Genomic DNA, 18790 nt, shown 5'->3' on the forward strand with positions numbered 1-18790 from the left:
GTTGAACCTTCCCAAGTGTTTTCCTACATAAAATACACTGGAGTCTACAGCACTGCTCTCCAAGCTTGTTGCTGGAGAGCTACGGTCCTGTAAGTTTTTACTCCATCCCCATTTGTACCTAACCTGAACCAATAGGGCGCTAGCTCTCCAGGAACAAGCTTAGAGAGCCTTGCTTCTAGTCCACACTATTTTGTCACATCAGTAATGACTTGAGTCACATCTTTGAGACATTTTAACAAATACATTTTGTAGCTTCTATACTAGCACAGTATTGCCTAGTTAATGAAATCACAAACTTGACATGTCAATTTTACATACACTTGTTTGGTTTGGTGAGTTGTAGTATAGTAGATATGAGCTGTATATTACTATGTAAATGATTAGGACTGGGACATTGTGATTATACGTCAGGCCTGCTGCTTGGCCATCCACAGTATGTAGCCATGGAAACTACAAGACTCAATATGCCACGTAGCCTCTAGTGGGCTTTCTCAAGCTATGCTGCTAGTTAGTTTTTAGTTGTCTTTTTCCTTGATAAAATACTGGTGATGGCTAATTAACTAGCTAGTTTATGAGTTTGGACATCAGTGCGTCGTATTCGCTCTAGATTGCCTGTACTGTGTAGCGTAATGCACCCCACAGCCAGCCCGAAGTTGATAACACTACAAGTCGCGGCTTCTCTCAGCACCGCCAGGGACTTGACGCTGGGCAGCTCGGGTTACACTGGTATACAGTTAGGCCAAGGCAGCTATGGACCGCTCTCCGGTAGTCATTGTCCGGGGTTACAAATACCAGGAGGAAGGCTGCCCGGAGTCAAGCCGATACATGTCCAAACATCAAGGAGAAAATTCCCTCAGAACGGTAAGTAGGAATGCTTGTTATGTATGCTTAACGTTTTTTTTTTCTCGACGCGTTAAATCTGTTTCTTGTTTGGGGACCGTGAAGAAACTGGCGACTGATTTTGTAATGTCTAAAGTGGATGCAAGTAGACTATACAAGTGGTTAGGCGTTTAAAACAAATGTTTCTTAAAGACTAGAGAAGTAGTCATTTTCTTTTTCTCAATCCTGACATTGTCATGCATGCTGTTCATGATCTGTGTGCAGTTCAATTAATAATCATGCAAATTCCTTTGATTTATAACGCTTGTGTCAGGAAGCAATTTATGAAAATCAGCTGAGTTTAAGTCGACTACAAAACCCACAATGCATTGCGGTTTCTAGAAAGGCTAACTGGACACGTTAGAATAGTCGATATCCGAATATAAGTAGTTAGTGCAGTTTGTTTCAGGGATTTTACAACTAGCTATCAATGTAGGCGTTACAATCTCACCATATTCAACCTGGTAGAGATCGCATTTCTAGCTCAACTACGCGAGTCGGGTTGCTATGGCAACGCGCAATGGCCTTATCCTGCAAGCAGGTAGACAAGGAGAACCGCTTTGCGCAATGGGAGTTGAAGTCAAAAAGTACATTATTCTGACGGCGCACTTTGAGGACACTTTTTTTATTTATTTTTTAAGTTTGACAGAATAATACTTTGTCGTGAGGATATAGACGGATGGATATGTTCTAGACAACAATGCCCATACCGTCTATTGGCTCATTTGGCAATCTGGAGTGCAGGTAATTGTTTTAAAAGCGTTATGCCATGTGCTAGTTGGTAATCCGTTATCTCCAATGAGGAGAACTTTATCATGATGACGTTTCAGGTCACTTTTCAACTACAGGTTGGCATATCCCCTTAAGGGCAAGGCATGCTGCTCTGTTTTGAGCCATCTAACCGGTGTACTGTCTGACGGTCCATTATACTTATGCCCAGAGCCAGGTTATATGGTTGCGTCCCAAATGTCCCCCTTTTCCCAGTGTGGTGCCAATAGGGTTCTGGTGATAGGTTTCCCTGTATAGTGCACTACTTATCACTCACGAACAGGATATTTTTGCCCCTTGGAGTCTCCTGTAGAGCGCTGATCTCATTTCATTAGCCAGCCTACCTATTACACACCGGTCATGTTTCACGATGAGACGGGGTACGCGGTAGTTTAATGCTTGACCTCAGCTAACGGAGCCGTGCCATCATGGAATGCTCTGCCACCAGACAAAAAGCAAGTTTAGTAAAAAAAAAAAAACGAATAGAAAGACGTATCACAGCGCCTCTAATTATTAAAATCTAATTTAACTAGTTATTAGATTTTATTACTCTATATAAGAATATGATTGTATATATATGAATAGTGTGTAAAAGGTATTTTTGTCTTTCCAGTAACGCTTATTTAATTTTTTATTTTGAAGTTAATTTAATCTAATGTTTTTGCCTATAACGCTTCTGTACTTTCATGTATTTGTAGGTTTAATGTGGACACCAGGAAGAGTAGCTGCTGCATGTGCAGTATCTAATCCTAATATATTAAACACCTGTAGTGTGACTGATTCTACTAGGCTGGTTCCACTTTCTTCACATCTCACAGCTGAATAACACAACATGCCTTTTTTATTGGTGAAATTCTAGACTCCAGGGACCGAAAGGATTCCAACTGGAATGTAGAGGGGTAAGTAACATTAAGTGTACATGAGAATGTCTACGTCCCAAATGGCACCCTATTCCCTATATATAGTGCACTACTTTTGATGGGCCCCGGTCGAAAGTTTCAAGTGTTAAATTCACATGCACAAGTACAGTGAAATGCCTTTCTTGCAAACTCAACCAACAATGCAATGTGAACTCAGCAACAACAAAAAAAAGTCCCCTTTTGAGGACCCTGTCTTTCAAAGATAATTAGTTAAAATCCAAATAAGTTCACAGATCTTAGTTTTAAAACCCTTTACAATGGTTTCCCATGCTTGTTCAATGAACCATAAACAATTAATGAACATGCACCTGTGGAACAGTCGTTAAGACACTAGCAGCTTACAGACAGTAGGCAATTAAGGTCACAGTTATGACAACTTAGGACACTAAAGAGGCCTTTATACTGACTCTGAAAAAACACCAAAAGAATGAATGAATGGATGAATGTGCCTTAGGCAGACTGCAAGGAGGCTTGAGGACTGCAGATGTGGTCAGGGCAATAAATTGCATTGTCCGTACTGTGAGACACCTAAGAAAGCGCTACAGGGAGACAAGACGGACAGCTGATCGTCCTCGCAGTGGCAGACCATGTGTAACAACACCTGCACAGGATCGGTACATCTGAACATCACACCTGCGGGATAGGTACAGGATGGCAACAAGTGCCCGAGTTACACCAGGAACGCACAATCCCTCCATCAGTGCTCAGACTGTCTGCCATAGGCTGAGAGAGGCTGGACTGAGGGCTTGTTGTAAGGCATGTCCTCTCCAGAAATCACCGGCAATGACGTCGCCTATGGGCACAAACCCACCGTCGCTGGGCCAGACAGGACTGGCAAAAACTTATCTTCACTGATGAGTTGCGGTTTTGTCTCACCAGGGGTGTTGGTCGGATTCGCGTTTATCGTCGAAGGAATGAGCATTACACTGAGGCCTGTACTCTGGAGCGGGATCGAGGTGGAGGGTCAGTCATGGTTTGGGACGGTGTGTCACAGCATCATCGGACTGAGCTTGTCATTGCAGGCAATCTCTCAACGCTGTGCGTTTTATAGGGAAGACATCCTCATCCCTCATGTGGTACCCATCCTGCAGGCTCATCCTGACATGACCCTCCAGCATGACAATGCCATACTGGTCATTCTGTGCTTTGAATTCCTGCAAGACAGGAATGTCAGTGTTCTGCCATGGCCAGCGAAGAGCACGGATCTCAATCCCATTGAGCACGTCTGGGACCTGTTGGATCGGAGTGTCAGGGCTAGGGCCATTCCCCCCCCAGAAATGTCCGGGAACTGTGGGGTAACATCTCACAGCAAGAACTGGCAAATCTGATGCAGTCCCTGAGGAGGAGATGCACTGCAGTACTTAATGCAGCTGGTGGCCACACCATATACTGTTTGATTTTGACCCCCCCCCCTTTGTTCAGGGACACATTATTCAATTTATGTTAGTCACATGTCTGGAACTTGATCACTTTGTCTCAGTTGTTGAATCTTGTTATGTTCTTACAAATATTTACACATTTTTAAGTTTGCTGAAAATATACGTAGTTGACAGTGAGAGGACGTTTCTTTTTTTTGCTGAGTTTATTACTAGAATATGGGGGGGAAAGGAAATATTAAATTCACATTTAAGTAAGCATACTATATACAGGAAATATTTAAATCAGTTCCAATTCCATATTTACACGTGCAGGGATGATGGAGGTAGATATGTATAGGGGGAAGGGGACAGGGATACTGGGGTGATGGATGTAGATATGTATAGGGGGAAGGGGACAAGGGATACTGAGTGATAGAGGTAGATATGTATAGGGGGAAGGGGACAGGGATACTGGGGTGATGGAGGTAGATATGTATAGGGGAAGGGACAGGGATATTGGGGTGATGGATGTAGATATGTGAAGGGGGCAGGGATACTGGAGTGATGGAGGTAGATATGTATAGGGGGAAGGGGACAGGGATACTGGGAGTGATGGAGGTAGATCTGTATAGGGGGACAGGGACACTGGAGTGATACTGGAGTGATGGAGGTAGATCTGTATAGGGGGACAGGGATACTGGAGTGATGGAGGTAGATCTGTATAGGGGGACAGGGATACTGAGTGATGGAGGTAGATCTGTATAGGGGTAAGGTGACAGGATACTGGAGTGATGGAGATCTGTATAGGGGTGAGTGTACTACATGGGGTGTAGGGTGCCATTTGAGATACACAGTCAGGTTAGCTATATTATTAGGCACTACTCCATTCAGTTGAATGGATTTTAATTAGTGGCCTACTATGTTATTTATCTGTTCAGGCCTACTATGTTATTTATCTGTTCAGGTCTACTATGTTATTTATCTGTTCAGGTCTACTATGTTATTTATCTGTTCAGGTCTACTATGTTATTTATCTGTTCAGGTCTACTTCCTCCTTCCCTGGCAGAGAGGTGTGTCCTTTGTCCCGGCTGGGCTCCTCAGATAACTACCCAGAGAAAGACATCTGTGGGAGACACTTCCTGTTTGATAAGACATGGAAGAATGACAACAGGATGTATCCCAAGTATGATTTCAGAGGTATTCGTTTTATTTTTTCCCCCAATTGATTATTACTGTAAGATCCATGGCCTTTTCTGCCACAGCTAGGGGGCGACAGGTAGCCTAGTGGTTAGTGTGTTGGGCCAGTAACCGAAAGGTTGCTAGATCGAATCCCTGAGTTCTGCCCCTGAACAAGGCAGTTAACCCACTGTTCCTAGGCCGTCATTGTAAATGAGAATTTGTTCTTCACTGACTTGCCTAGTTAAATAAATGTTGAGAGAAAAAATACATATGTGGTTTACAAGAGTGAAGGCTCAGTTTGATTGATGTTGGACACGTGTGACTACAGTCACCAGTAGATGGCGACCTCAGCATTTGTATTTTCCAACGGTCCAAGCTATTGACATTGTCAGGCTTGGTTGCAGCAGTCCTTTGTGTGTGAACCCTTCTAGGCACTTGTTTTGGACCAGCGACATCCACGTCAAACTGGGGCTTTATCTTCTGTGAGACAATGTTGTTTTTCCATTTCCACTCTATCTTGTTGACATTCTCTCAGTCAAGCTTACTTTAGAATTAATTTCCCCACACAGATGAGCGTCCCCTGAAGCCTAGCGGCTCCATCCCTCCCCTGCCCAGAGACTACCAGATCCACCGGTCGGGTCACCTCCACCACTATACCCTCCACAAGGAGCTTTCCCATGCCCCTGCTCGCCCCTGCGCCTTTGGGTAAGCAGACCCCGCTTGGCCTTCGGGGTAACTAAGCAGCTCATCCGGAATACATGAATCCATCACTGTGCTCTGTGTCTCGACTGTCTGCAAATGCCAGACGGACTCAGCCATGTTTCAAATGAAACAGGCCTCAGCTGCACAGAGACAGTTTTTGACACAAATGGATAAAAATAACATGAATTGAGCTGAAATTAAACCCAAGAATTGAAGGTCTTTTTAACACCAGGTTATTCATTATCATAACACTTAATGTATGGAGGAAAATATCCCCTTTGTAGATAAGGGGCCTCTCAATAGCAATTTGCTTAATATAACGAATTTTAAGTGATTTTACATTTTTAAATTTTACTTTTGGATACTTAAGTATATTTTAGCAATTACATGTGCTTTTTAATAGTTAAGTATATTTAAAACCAAATACTTTTACTCAAGTAGTATTTTACTGGCTGACTTTTACTTGAGTAACTTTCTATTAAGGTATCAATACTTTTACTCAAGTATGACAATTGGGTGCTTTTTCCACTTCTGTATTACACCGAGGGAGATTAGCTGCTAGGTTACAGTGTGTCTGACGATAGAGAGAGAGACAGCTAAAACCCTTCTGATTCAAAGTCATAGTCTGTTGACTCTAATCTGACAGTCATTGGAGTTAAGGTGTTTTTAAACTATTTAAAAACTTTGTTAGTGTGTGGGGTTGACTGTGTGTTGGGGTGTGGGGTTGACTGTGTGTTGGGGTGTGGGGTTGACTGTGTGTTGGGGTGTGGGGTTGACTGTGTGTTGGTGGGGTTGGGGTGTGGGGTTGGGGTGTGGGGTTGGGGTGTGGGGTTTGACTGTGGTGGGGTTGGGGTTGACTGTGTGTTGGGGTGTGGGGTTGACTGTGTGGTTGGGGTGTGGGGTTTGACTGTGTTGGGTGTGTGGGGTTGACTGTGTTGGGGTGTGGGGTTGACTGTTGTGGTGTTGGGTGTGTGTGGGTTGACTGTGTGTTGGGGTGTGGGGTTGACTGTGTGTTGGGGTGTGGGGTTGACTGTGTGTTGGGGTGTGGGGTTGTCTGTGTGTTGGGGTGTGGGGTTGACTGTGTGTTGGGGTGTGGGGTTGACTGTGTGTTGGGGTGTGGGGTTGATGCTGTGTACCTCTGCCCTCCAGCTCTTATGAGGCCTATGACCTGACGTCAGTTCCTGCCATCCTGCTGCCAGCTGCAGCCTCGCTCAATGGAAGAAACCCCTCAACAGAAGGCTACAAGAACAGGTACCAGAGTATTGTTAAAGCACCATTACAGTATTAAACATACATTCTGTCTACATCCCATTTACCACCCTATGACCTACAACAACTATTCACCCCTTAACTTTATACAGCCTGAACTTAAAATGGATTCAATTGAGATTTTCTGTCGCTGGCCTACACACAATACCCCATAATGTGGGGGCGGCAGGTAGCCTAGTGGTTAGAGCGTTGGACTTGTAACCGAAAGGTAGCAAGATTGAATCCCCGAGTTGACATGGTAACAATCTGTCGTTCTGCCCCTGAACAAGGAATTTGTTCTTAACTGACTTGCCTAGTTAAATAAAGGTAAAAATAAAGAAACATTTCAAAGTGGAATTATGTTTTGAGAAATAATTACAAATTTTACTGAACAAAAATATAAACACAACATGTACATTTTTGTTCCCACGTTTCATGAGCTGAAATAAAAGATCCCAGAAATTTACCATACGCGCAAAAAGCTTATTTCTCTACAAATGTTGTGCACAAATTTGTTTACATCCCTGTTAGTGAGCTTTTCTCCTTTGCCAAGATAATCCATCCACCTGACGGGTGTGGAATATCAAGAATCTGATTAAACAGCATGATAATTACACATGTGCACCTTGTGCTGGGGGCAATAAAAGGCCACTCTTAAAATATGCAGTTTTGTCACACAACACAATGCCACAGATGTCTTAAGTTTTGAGGGAGTGTGGATTTGGAATGCTGACTGCAGGAATGTCCACCAAAACTGTTGCCAGAGAATTTGAAGTTAATTTCTCTACCATAAGCTGCCTCCAATGTCATTTTAGAGAATTTGGCAGTATATCCAACCGGTCTCAAAACCGCAGACCAGGACCTCCACATCCGACCAGCCACCCGGACAACAGAAAATAATCCTCAGATTCATCAGTCTGAAAAACTCATTCTGATTGGCTGTGCCTGGCTCCCCAGTGGTTAGGCCTATTACCTCCCAGGTCCACCTATGGCTGCGCCTCTGCCCAGTCATGTGAAATCCATAGATTAGGGCCTCATTTATTTAAATTGTCTGATTTCCTTATCAAATCAAATGTATTTGTCACATATAAGTGTTTAGCAGATGTTATTGCGGGTGTAGCGAAATGCTTGTGTTTCTAGCTTCAACAGTGCAGTAATATCTAACCATACACACAATCTAAAGGAATGGAATTAAGAATATAAATATTTGGACGAGCAATGACAGAGCAGCATAAACTAAGATACAGTAGAATAGGATAGAATACAGTATATTCATATGAGATGAGTAATGCAAAATATGTAAACATTATTCAATTGACTAGTGTTCCATTATTAAAGTGGCCAGTGATTTCATGTCTAAGTATATAGTGCAGCAGCATCTAATGTGCTAGTGATGACTATTTAACAGTCTGATGGCCTTGAGATAGAAGCTGTTTTTCAGTCTGAGGCCAATGTAACTGTTTTAAAAGTCACCAGAGTTGAATGGTTGTGATGGGAGAAAACAGAGTATGGATCAACAACATTGTAGTTACTCAACAATACTAACGTAAATGACAGTGAAAATAAGTTAGCCTGTACAGAATTTAAAATATTCCAAAACATGCATGATCTTTGCAATAAGACACTAAAGTAAAACTGCAAAAAATTGTGGCACAGAAATGAACTTTATGTCCTGAATACAAAGTGTTATTTTTGGGGCAAATCCAACACATCACTGAGTACCACTCTTCAAATGTTCAAGCATGGTGGAGGCTGCATCATGTTATGGGTATGCTTGTCATCGGCAAGGACTAGGGAGTGTTTTAGGATGAAAATAAATGTAATAGAGCTAAGGACAGGTAGAGGCCTAGAGGAAAACCTGGTACCTTCTGCTTCCCACCAGACACTGGGAGACACAATCCCCTTTCAACAGGACAATAACCTAAAACACAAGGTCAAATCCACACGAGTTGTTTACCAAGATGACATTGAAGGTTCCTGAGTGGCCTAGTTACAATTTTGACTTATATTTCCTCATCTATGGCAGGAACGAATGGCTGTCTAGCAATGATCTACAACCAACTTGACAGAGCTGGAAAAATACAAAATAATAATGTTATTGTCCAATCCAGGTGTTCTAAGCCTTTAGAAACATAGCCTGAAGGACTCACAGCTGTAATCGCTGCCTAAGATGATTCTAACATGTATTGASTCGGGGGGGGGGGGGGGYAATAATTTAGTAAATTAGATATTTTGGTATTTCATTTTCAATACATTTGCAAACATTTCTAAAACAAAATCACTGTCATTATGGGGTATTGTGTGTAGATGGATGAGATAAAAAAATATATATATATTTAATCTGTTTTTGAATTCCGGGTGTAACACAACAAAATGTGGAATAAGTCAAAGGGTGTCAATACTTCTTGAAGGCCCATAAGGCCAAACAACACTCCATTGTGTATTGGTCAAATGTGCTCCACGATATGGGGCCCTCGTACTCAAATCTGGACCTCGAAGCCAGTTCCACTGCTTTAAGCAGGCACTGATTTAGACCTGGGACACTAGGTGGGGTGTAATTAATTATCAGTTAGAACAGAAACCCATCTGGCTCTGGACTTCGTAGGGTAAGAGTTGAAATTCCCTGACATATAGGGAATAGGTTGCCATTTGGAATGCATATCTACAGTATATAGATATATATATTATATATCATATTAATATAATATATATTATGCTAATACCATATGTAGCATGACATCACACGTTTTTGGTGGTAACTTGTCTTGTTGCTCATTCTGTTCTCAGACCAAGAGTAAATAACAGAACCTGCAGTCTTTTCACAATAGGAGCTAATCAGAAATGTAAGTATAATTTAAAAAGCAAAAAAAAACAACTAAGTATTAAGTGAAGTAGGCATTTGTCTGAAGCGGGGAGAAAAAAAAGTGAGTTCACACGAGCACCACAATGCTTATTTCACCCATGCTATACCAAGGGTTTCCCAGCACGCGGCTTTGTCTGTTGTACGTCAATGTGTATGCACGTTTCTTAAGATTTAAAACCTTCTCAAACAATCCTAATTCATACTCTAAGACGAGGTTCTTCCACAATGTGATTAGTACTGCATAAAAGTTAACGTATTGGATTCTTAACAAACCACCCTAATCCCATTCCACTGTTTTCAAACGTTTTTTTTCTATTATATGAAAACAAGCTTTGCTTTTAAAACTTACAAGATCACCATGCTTGATTGAGCGAACTGTTTTGTCTTGTAGTAATGTGGTGCCTGCCTGTATTTCCTTAAACCTTTATGTTTAGCAGTACATGTCATTGAGGGGGGAAAAAATACAGTATATATCATAAAATATCTTTAGGGGGGTCAGTAGGTGCCCAACATAAAACCTGGTTGTGTGTAGTACACAGCCACTCATATACAGTGCCTTCAGAAAGTATTCAAACCTCTTGACCGTTATATATTTTGTTACAGCCTGAATAAAAATAATTGATGAAATATATTATTTCGCCCATATACACACAATACTCCATTAGGACAAATTGAAAACATGTTTTAATTTTTTATTTTAGCAAATGTATTGAAAATACAGAAAGACCTCATTTTAAATAAGTATTCACACCCCTGAGTCAATACTTTGTAGAAGCACCTTTTGGTGGTGATTACAGCTTTGAGTCATCTGGATTTGGGAATTTTTCTCCCATTCTTCCTTGCAGATTTTTTTCAAGCTCTCTTAAATTAGATGGGCGAGTGGTGGTGAACAACAATCTTCAAGTCTTTCCACAGATTTTCAATGGGAGTCAAGTCTGGGCTTTGGCTGGGCCACTCGAGGACTTCCAGATTCTTGTTCTGAAGCCATTCCAGTCTTACTTTGGCTGTATACTTTGGGTCGTTGTCCTGTTGGAACATAAATCTTCGCCCCAGTCTAAGGTCGTTTGCACTCTGAAGCAGGTTTTCATCAAGGATTTGTATGCATTTGGCTGAATCCATTGTTCCCTCTATCCTTACCAGTTTCAGAGTCCCCGTCGCTGTAAAGCATCCCCATATGCTGCCACCACCATACTTCACGGTAGGGAGGGTGTTAACCAGGCACAGCTCATCACCTGTCTTTCTCCAGACATAGCGCTTTGCATTCAAGGCCAAAGAGTTACATTTTTTTGTCTCATTATACCACAGATTCTTTTGCCTTATGATGTGGCTTTTTTTTTTACAAACTACAGGTGTTCTGTCATGTGCCTGTTTCTCAGGAGTGGCTTGCGTCTAGCCGCTCATAAAGCTCAGATTGATGAAGCACCGTAGAGAATGTTGTCCATCTGGAAGGTTCTCCCATCTTAGCCAAGGAACTCAGTAGTTCTGTCAGGGTGGTCAATGGAAGCAGCTAATGGGGATCCATACTAAATACAAAATGGGATCTTGGGCTTTCTTTCTGACCAAGATCCTTCTGGCCCGGTTGCTCAGTTTGGTCGGACGTCCAGCTGTAAGTAGTCTGTGTAGTTCAATATTTTTCCCCCATTTCCCCATTTATGGCAATGCTCTTGGAAACTTTCAACACTCTAGAAATTATTTTATACCTTTCCCCCAGATATATGCCTCATCACAATTCTATCTCAGAGATCTGCATACAGTTCCCTGGGCTTCATGGTTTACTTCCTGCTCTGACATGCTCTGTCGACTGTAGGACCTTATAGATAGACAGGTAATGTTTCTAAATCATGTCCAAACAATTTAATTGGCCACAGGTAAACTCCAATCATGTTATAGTGGCATCTCAAGGATGATCAATGGAAATTTGGATGCACCTGAGCTCAATTTGGACTGTCATAGCAAAAGTGGTGTGAATACTTACTGTATTTAAATGACATTTCTGTATAAAATTTCAATATATATAAATATATATAAAATTGCAAAAATGTCAAAAAATATGTTTTCACTTTGGCATTATGTGGTTTTGTGTGTAGATGGGTGGGAAAAAAACATCTATTGAAACACAGCAAAATGTGGAATAAGGTGGATGAATACTCTGTGTGAGGTCTGGCTCGTTCTCTTTGTTGTCAGGGCTCGGCTCAGTCCATCACCCCTCTGGATGAACTCTCCCACTGAGAAAAGCACGGGGCTTTGTGGAGTGTGTGTGTGTAGGGGTCGGGGGGGTCAAGTGCCCTTCCTCCTGTCAATCGGTCATGTCTGTCTGTTTGTAGCAGTCAGTTATTCCCCATCTTTCTTACTGTGTGTGCATGCTTTTGGAGTGTTGTGCTCTTGCTTGTGATTTGTTTTCTAGCTTCCCTGAAGGTGTCAGTGTGTGTGGCTTCCTGACACTTTCTTACTCTAGTTTTTATTTTATTTGGTGTCCTTACTGTTCTGTCTGTTCCTCCTCCACTCCTGAGTCTGTTGTCTCTGTTCCTCCTCCACTCCTGAGACTGTTGTCTCTGTTCCTCCTCCACTCCTGAGTCTGTTGTNCTGTTGTCTCTGTTCCTCCTCCACTCCTGAGTCTGTTGTCTCTGTTCCTCCTCCACTCCTGAGACTGTTGTCTCTGTTCCTCCTCCACTCCTGAGACTGTTGTCTCTGTTCCTGATGCTTGATCAGACACTGTTTTGTTTTTAGTCCAGTGTTCCCCGTATCACACATGACCTGCTCAAGATTTTAAGCCCTCTCATCCACTCCTGAGTCTTTGGAGTGTACATACTACTTGGTCTCCTAACTCTCCCCTCTGTTCCTCCTCCAGCCCAGTCGTACCCGGACCCGGTAAGCGGAGCCCCGTCAGCCTCAATCATCCAGAGACTGTCTGAGATCGCTTCTCTGGAGGGAGAAACGGTCAGGCAGGAGAAGATCAAGAAGATTAAGAAGACCAGGAGACAGGACTCCTGACACGACCCCGTCTATCAGCCAATCAGAGCAGAGGTCACAGTTGAAGGCTGTGACCCCATACGCAGTGCCAATGCCGCCTGAACAAAATAAAACATTTTTATGGAAATATAAACCTTTTTCTTGTTTAAAAGAAATCTAACTTTGTAAAAGCTTGTTGGTGCTATAATAGCATTGTGTAATTCAATATTTTTTCTTATACTACCGTTCAAAATTTGGTGTCACTTAGACTTGTCCTTGTTTTTGAAAGAACACAATAAAATAGATCAGAAATACAGTGTAGACTTTGTTAATGTGGTAAATGACTATTGTAGCTGCAAACGGCAGATTTTTTATGGAATATCTACATAGGCGTACAGAGGCCCATTATCAGCAACCATCACTCCTGTGTTCCAAAGGTATGTTGTGTTAGCTAATCCAAGTTTATCATTTTAAAAGGCTAATTGATCATTACATATATATATATAGTGCACTACTGTTGACCAGAGCCCTATTCCCTATATAGTACACTGCTTTTGACCAGGGCCCTATTCCCTATATAGTGCACTACTTTAGACCATGGCCCTATTCCCTATATAGTTTGACATAACAGGACAGTACACTTACGACAAACAGAGCAAAGTTACTTGGACGACAACAAGGAGACTAAACAGGCTTGACAACACTGAGACAATTGAACCTGTACTCAAGACCACTATTTTTTCTTTTTTTTTCTTTCCAGTTCTTGACCCGATAACACCAGCAATGAATTTTTTCCCTATTTATTTTCTATGGGGATTTGAGGTCAGGGCTTTGTGATGGATCATCCAGATGGTACAACCCCTTGACTTTGTTGTCCGCTTTTAGTCTTGTATGAAAAAAGGAGAGGATGATATTTCTAAGCCATTTTTGCCCTCACCAACATTCTATTTGTGGAAGTACGCTTGGGGTTTCATTGTTTCCATTATGGAAGACACATTTTGCAATTCGTTAAGCTTGTAAAAAAACTTGGGAACTCCTCGAAATGGGATTGTGATGTAGCTTCAATAATAATCCACTTATTAATTTTTTCGCATCGGGAACTACAACTGATGATTGGCGCATCCCTATTTTCTTGGTGAGAGGTTGCAACTAGCAGTCCCTTCTGCAGCGAGGAAACCAAAAGCAAACGCCCCCACAACGATTGATTGCTGCCACCCACTGTGCTTCCCATGGTTGGGATGTGTTCTTTCTTTAGCCGCGGCTTGCCAAAAGCATACCACAATACTCCTTTTTCCATCTGCAAACATAAATAAAAGAGAATAACAGATGGTCATTATGGCCAACAAACACAGTTTTTTTTAAATTTTTTGTTTTTCATTTAGACCTAGAGGACATTTCTTTTCTCCAAAAAATATGAAATGTATTGTCACCGCCAATGGTTGTGGCAGGTTGCACATAATTGAAACCACAGCAGTCCCTGGGCTTTTTTTGTATGGCGGTTTTTTTGGAGAGTACAGTACTGGGCTTCTTCCTTCAACCTTATGCTGAGCAGGGCCCACATTTCTTTAATTTGGTTTAGTTTTCAGGTTTAAAAAAACAATATATATATATATATATAATATTTCCACCTTTATTTAACCAAAAAATTGTATAATGTTTTTAAATAATTGGTTAAATATGAACAATTTCTTCTTTCTCTTTTCCTCATTATTACAACTTAAGGAACCCTGGCCCAAGAATAAAGCAAAGCAAAGTTCGAGACCCGCCATCGGTGCGAATTAAAACAGGCATTAAAAACAACAAGGACAGAGTTACAGGAACACAAGATGAGTAAACAAAAAAACATGTATACAGTAATAGACCAGTAGAAAAAAGGGAGAAAAAAACCGTCTATTAATAACACAGTTGGTGTGGCAAATGAGGTTAAGAAATAAGGGAGGTAAAGGCCAATTAAAATAGGCCATGGGTGGCGAAGTATAATTACAAATATAACCAACTAAAACCAACTAGGAATGGTAGATTGTGGGCAGAAGAATGAATGGTGCATGGTAGAGATCTGGGGTGCAACCGTAGCAAAGATAAAAATAAATAACTACACCAGTATGGGGATGAAGGACTAAGTTTTGGAATAGGATGGCTAATTTATACACCAACAGATGGGCTTTTATGTACAGAAGGTGCAGTGATGTATCTTTTGAGTCTGCTCTGAAAAACATGAGCTGGGGTGGTTGCTTGAAAGCTAGCAGAGGGAGATATTGAAAGTCTCCCAGCTCGTCAACAGTAGATTTTAATTGTTTTCTTCTTTTTCAGTTCGTTCCAGTCAACTCTTGGTTATGGCAATGCAGAGAACTGGAAGGAAAGGCCGGAGCCAAAAAAAGTAGGAATTTGGCTTGTTCAGGCTTCGGGGGGTGAACCTCAGTCGTAGAGATATACGGCGTGGCCTGGAGCCGTGCAGGTTAGCTATACGGGTGGAAGTTGGCAATGCTAAAAATGGTGACCCAGTGAGCTGAGGTATATACAGGCGGGGGCTTTCCCCATAGAGGCAGGGAAGAAACTGCTGGGTGTAGATGACCCCTGGGCGAGCAGTACGGGTTTTGGCGACAAAGTATGGAACAGCGAGGAGCCCAGCAGCAACACTAGAATAAGGAGTTAGAGAGCACCCCAGCGCAAGACCACTAGCGTGAGCAGCATAAAAAACAGGTTGCATGGTGGGTAGTATATGGGGCTATTGGTGACAAAATGGATGGCACTCTCGATATACTAGGTGTGAATGGACTTGCATCCAATTTAGTTGAAGTAAGGAGTGTTGGAGGGCTATTTTGTAATGACTTCGCCGAAGGTAGAAGATTTTCGGGTAGGAATAGGTCAACAGTTTTAATAAAAAACGAGGGTATGTTTGGCCAGCTTGAAGAGTGGGAAGGATGCTTTGTTGGCAAGAAAAATAGGAAAGCCCCGGATTCTTTCTAAGATTTAATTCATTGGATAAATGGAAAAGATGACTTTAAAATGGTGAGTACTGGGGAAGGAAGATTTAACAGTTAAACCAGATAAAAAAACAACAGGTTATGCGGTGTCGATATTAGGAGACTGGCGTTATTTTTCTATTTTTTTTATTTCGCTCGGATATTATAGAAATTTATTACTTTGTACAATCAGAGAGGGAACAAACAGTTTACTTGGGATCCCGAGTTACATACCTGTCTGTACTACCTCTCCCAGCCGAACAATCCTATCCACCAAGGGAGGACACAGCAAGCATTCTCACCTGTAGAACACAGGAGGCAGGTATCAACTTCATCTTTTTTGCCTGGCTATATTCCTGGGTGATTGGTATCTAATGCCTCGTGCAAATCACAAGGACAACTTAACTGAACTAGAACTTTTAACCATTTTATGTAGATCATTTATTTTTTAATTTGTATCTTCATAGTATCATTTTTTTCTTTTTCAAGTTCGGATCAACACGACAGGGAAGAACGTACATTTTACATCTCTAAATGGAGAGGGAACAGAACCAACAGAAAGGGAGACAAACTCAAGTCGGGATCCTCCACAACAGAGAACTACCTCTCTGAGACGGTGAGTGACACGGCTCAACATGGAGACGAAGTGGTGCCACGACCCGCACAAACACTTGCGCAACACAATGGTGGGGTTTATAATATACTTGACCCACCGACCTCTTTATCGTTTGTTTTTGGGTAGACACACCCAGAAATGAAATAGTGGTAAATCCCCTTCCCAGGCGTTTGGGGAAATTCGTTGCGTCACGCCGACACAAGGACTAACACACGAGACCGTTGTGGAGGGTCTTAAGGACGGGGCTAAGGAGGGAGAATTTTTTTAATTCTGGACTTGAGTCTTGGACGTGATTTCTCAAACTTCTTTGAATTTTTTCCCCAACTGGGCACACCCACCCACGGGCACCCACTCCCCCCACCGCCCCATGATGTCAAAGCACAACAAGGAGGAAGGAAAAAAAAAACATTTTTATACCCTAAAAAAGGGAAAACCAAAGGGAGGCCGGCCACTACCAGGATGAGTATTGCAAGGTATGCCTTAGATGAAAAATACATCCAACAGGTCACACCTCGCAATAACCTTGAAATTCAAAAAAATGAATGTCCAAATCTATAGCCTATCAGACGGAAACAAAAGAATTCTAAAGCCCAAGGTGAACATTAATTTCCTCTTCCTTCCTAATAATTTTCTTCCCCTTTCCCTCTTTCTCAATCTGGAAATTTTTTCCTTCCAAGGCTGTTTAAAACATGCAACGAGTCAACGTTAACTTAAAAAAGCGCATAGGTTAAAACCTCTGGTCCATCCATCCGGCAGACTCTGAGACCCACAGCACACACTGGAAATTGTGATACAACACAGTGTGAATTATTCTTAGTGGAGAATAATCTGTAAAACTGTACAAAGCGCAATTGTATGACCAAAAATTACACCTTTAAGACTTGGACTAAGTGTCATGACACAAAAAGTAAAGATTTGCCCTTAAAGAACTCAAAACATTGCGCGCCCAAAAGACTATAGTTTGCTTTAAAAGCAAGAAAATTTGTGGAGTGGTTGGAACAAACCTGTGGCGGAGGAGTGTTTTAAGTGTAGAAAAGAAAATATAAATTATATCTGGAGGACCTCCAAACCTGATAAGTGTACAAAAATCGGGGTAAAACTTACCCCCGCACAACACGGTAGAACAAAAACTTCAAACATGTGGGAGGGACCATTACAACGACGACTGAACTGGAAACCAGAAGCTAACGATTTACTTTGACCAGTTTCTACACACCACAGGAGGATAGCTATGAGTCAAGTTAACCTGGGTGAGGAGGCGAACCGCTAACACTATAGCCATCAAGAAGGACTAGACTACTAAAACAATACAACATCCTGGCTGCTAACACACAAACCCACGAGACAACAGATTTAACATGGGAGACTAACACAAGAGACAAACCTATAAACTTGGAGACGGAGCTTGGAAAGAATGAGCGACTTAAACAGCTACGCTCTTATAGCGATAGATTGGCAATCTGATCTCTCGTCATACTAAAATTTAAATGTGGCCTAGACTGAACGGGAACAATTCAAAACATCATAAAAACAGAAACCCGTTATAAGCTAACTAATGATGTAAAGCGAAATACAGGAAAAATGCAGTATCAATATTAATTGAAAAAGGACAGCACGGAGTTTTTTTTTATATTCTTAATTAAAAAAATCAAATCTTCTCTCTGCCAATTGGTGACTTCCATTTGGGGAGGAAGGCTACAAGCTGACCAGAGAAAATAGTATACACAGAGCGTAGCTGCGATAGGTGGTAAGACCTCAAAAAGTGCGCGCAAAAAAATGCCCCTCAATCACTGTTATTTGGTTTTCAATTGTTGACAGGAAACTAGAGGAACAACCTGATTCGAGGCAGGACAAATCGCTACCCCAGGATCCCATTTTGTGTTATTTTATATTACTGGTGGTACAAATCCTTTGGGTGCAAATACAATTGTTCTGGGACATACACATGGTCATCGTAATCACTTCTTTCTTCCCTTACTGGGAGCTTTTCACCCAAACCAGGGAGGGGACTTTACTTGGGGACAACAGACACTGACAACACAGGAGTACCTACAGAGGACAACTTACTGGGAACAGACGAGGCAACTGGTTTGAAAAGGTACAAGAAATTGGACGCCATTAATGCAGAATGATTAAAAAAGAAGTACAGAAAATGTAAGTAGCTTTTATCGCAGTGTTTTGGGGCACATAACACCACTATATCCAGATTGTGACATAAGCTAATTATTGCTTAATTTGCACTCTAGTGGCGCGCGGAAGAACTAACACAAACCTTGTTGTAAATAGCGCGCAGGATTAGCTAACAACTTTGACTTGATAATGTTCAGTTAAGCATTGAGCCCTAT

At 41.8% G+C, this 18790-nt stretch overlaps 1 protein-coding gene across 3 annotated transcripts; it reads left to right on the plus strand.

Annotated features, from left to right (window-relative positions):
• The first annotated feature begins 44 nt into the window (after positions 1-44).
• si:ch211-171b20.3 (uncharacterized) lies at positions 45-13152 on the plus strand. 3 transcript variants are annotated; one of them, XM_024140483.2, is made up of 7 exons: positions 45-861; positions 2507-2546; positions 4968-5122; positions 5674-5809; positions 6956-7057; positions 9842-9897; positions 12766-13152. In XM_024140483.2, exons 1-7 carry the CDS (start codon positions 630-632, stop codon positions 12906-12908), a joined length of 864 nt encoding a protein of 287 aa, XP_023996251.1. In that variant the 5' UTR covers positions 45-629; the 3' UTR covers positions 12909-13152. The 3 variants fall into 3 exon arrangements, with proteins under 3 accessions (XP_023996251.1, XP_023996252.1, XP_023996253.1); XM_024140484.2 differs by having other exon boundaries at positions 4992-5122; XM_024140485.2 differs by lacking the exon at positions 9842-9897.
• The last annotated feature ends 5638 nt before the right edge of the window (positions 13153-18790 follow it).

Source organism: Salvelinus sp. IW2-2015, unplaced genomic scaffold (genome assembly GCF_002910315.2).
Source record: "Salvelinus sp. IW2-2015 unplaced genomic scaffold, ASM291031v2 Un_scaffold2161, whole genome shotgun sequence".
Classification (NCBI taxonomy): domain Eukaryota; kingdom Metazoa; phylum Chordata; class Actinopteri; order Salmoniformes; family Salmonidae; genus Salvelinus; species Salvelinus sp. IW2-2015.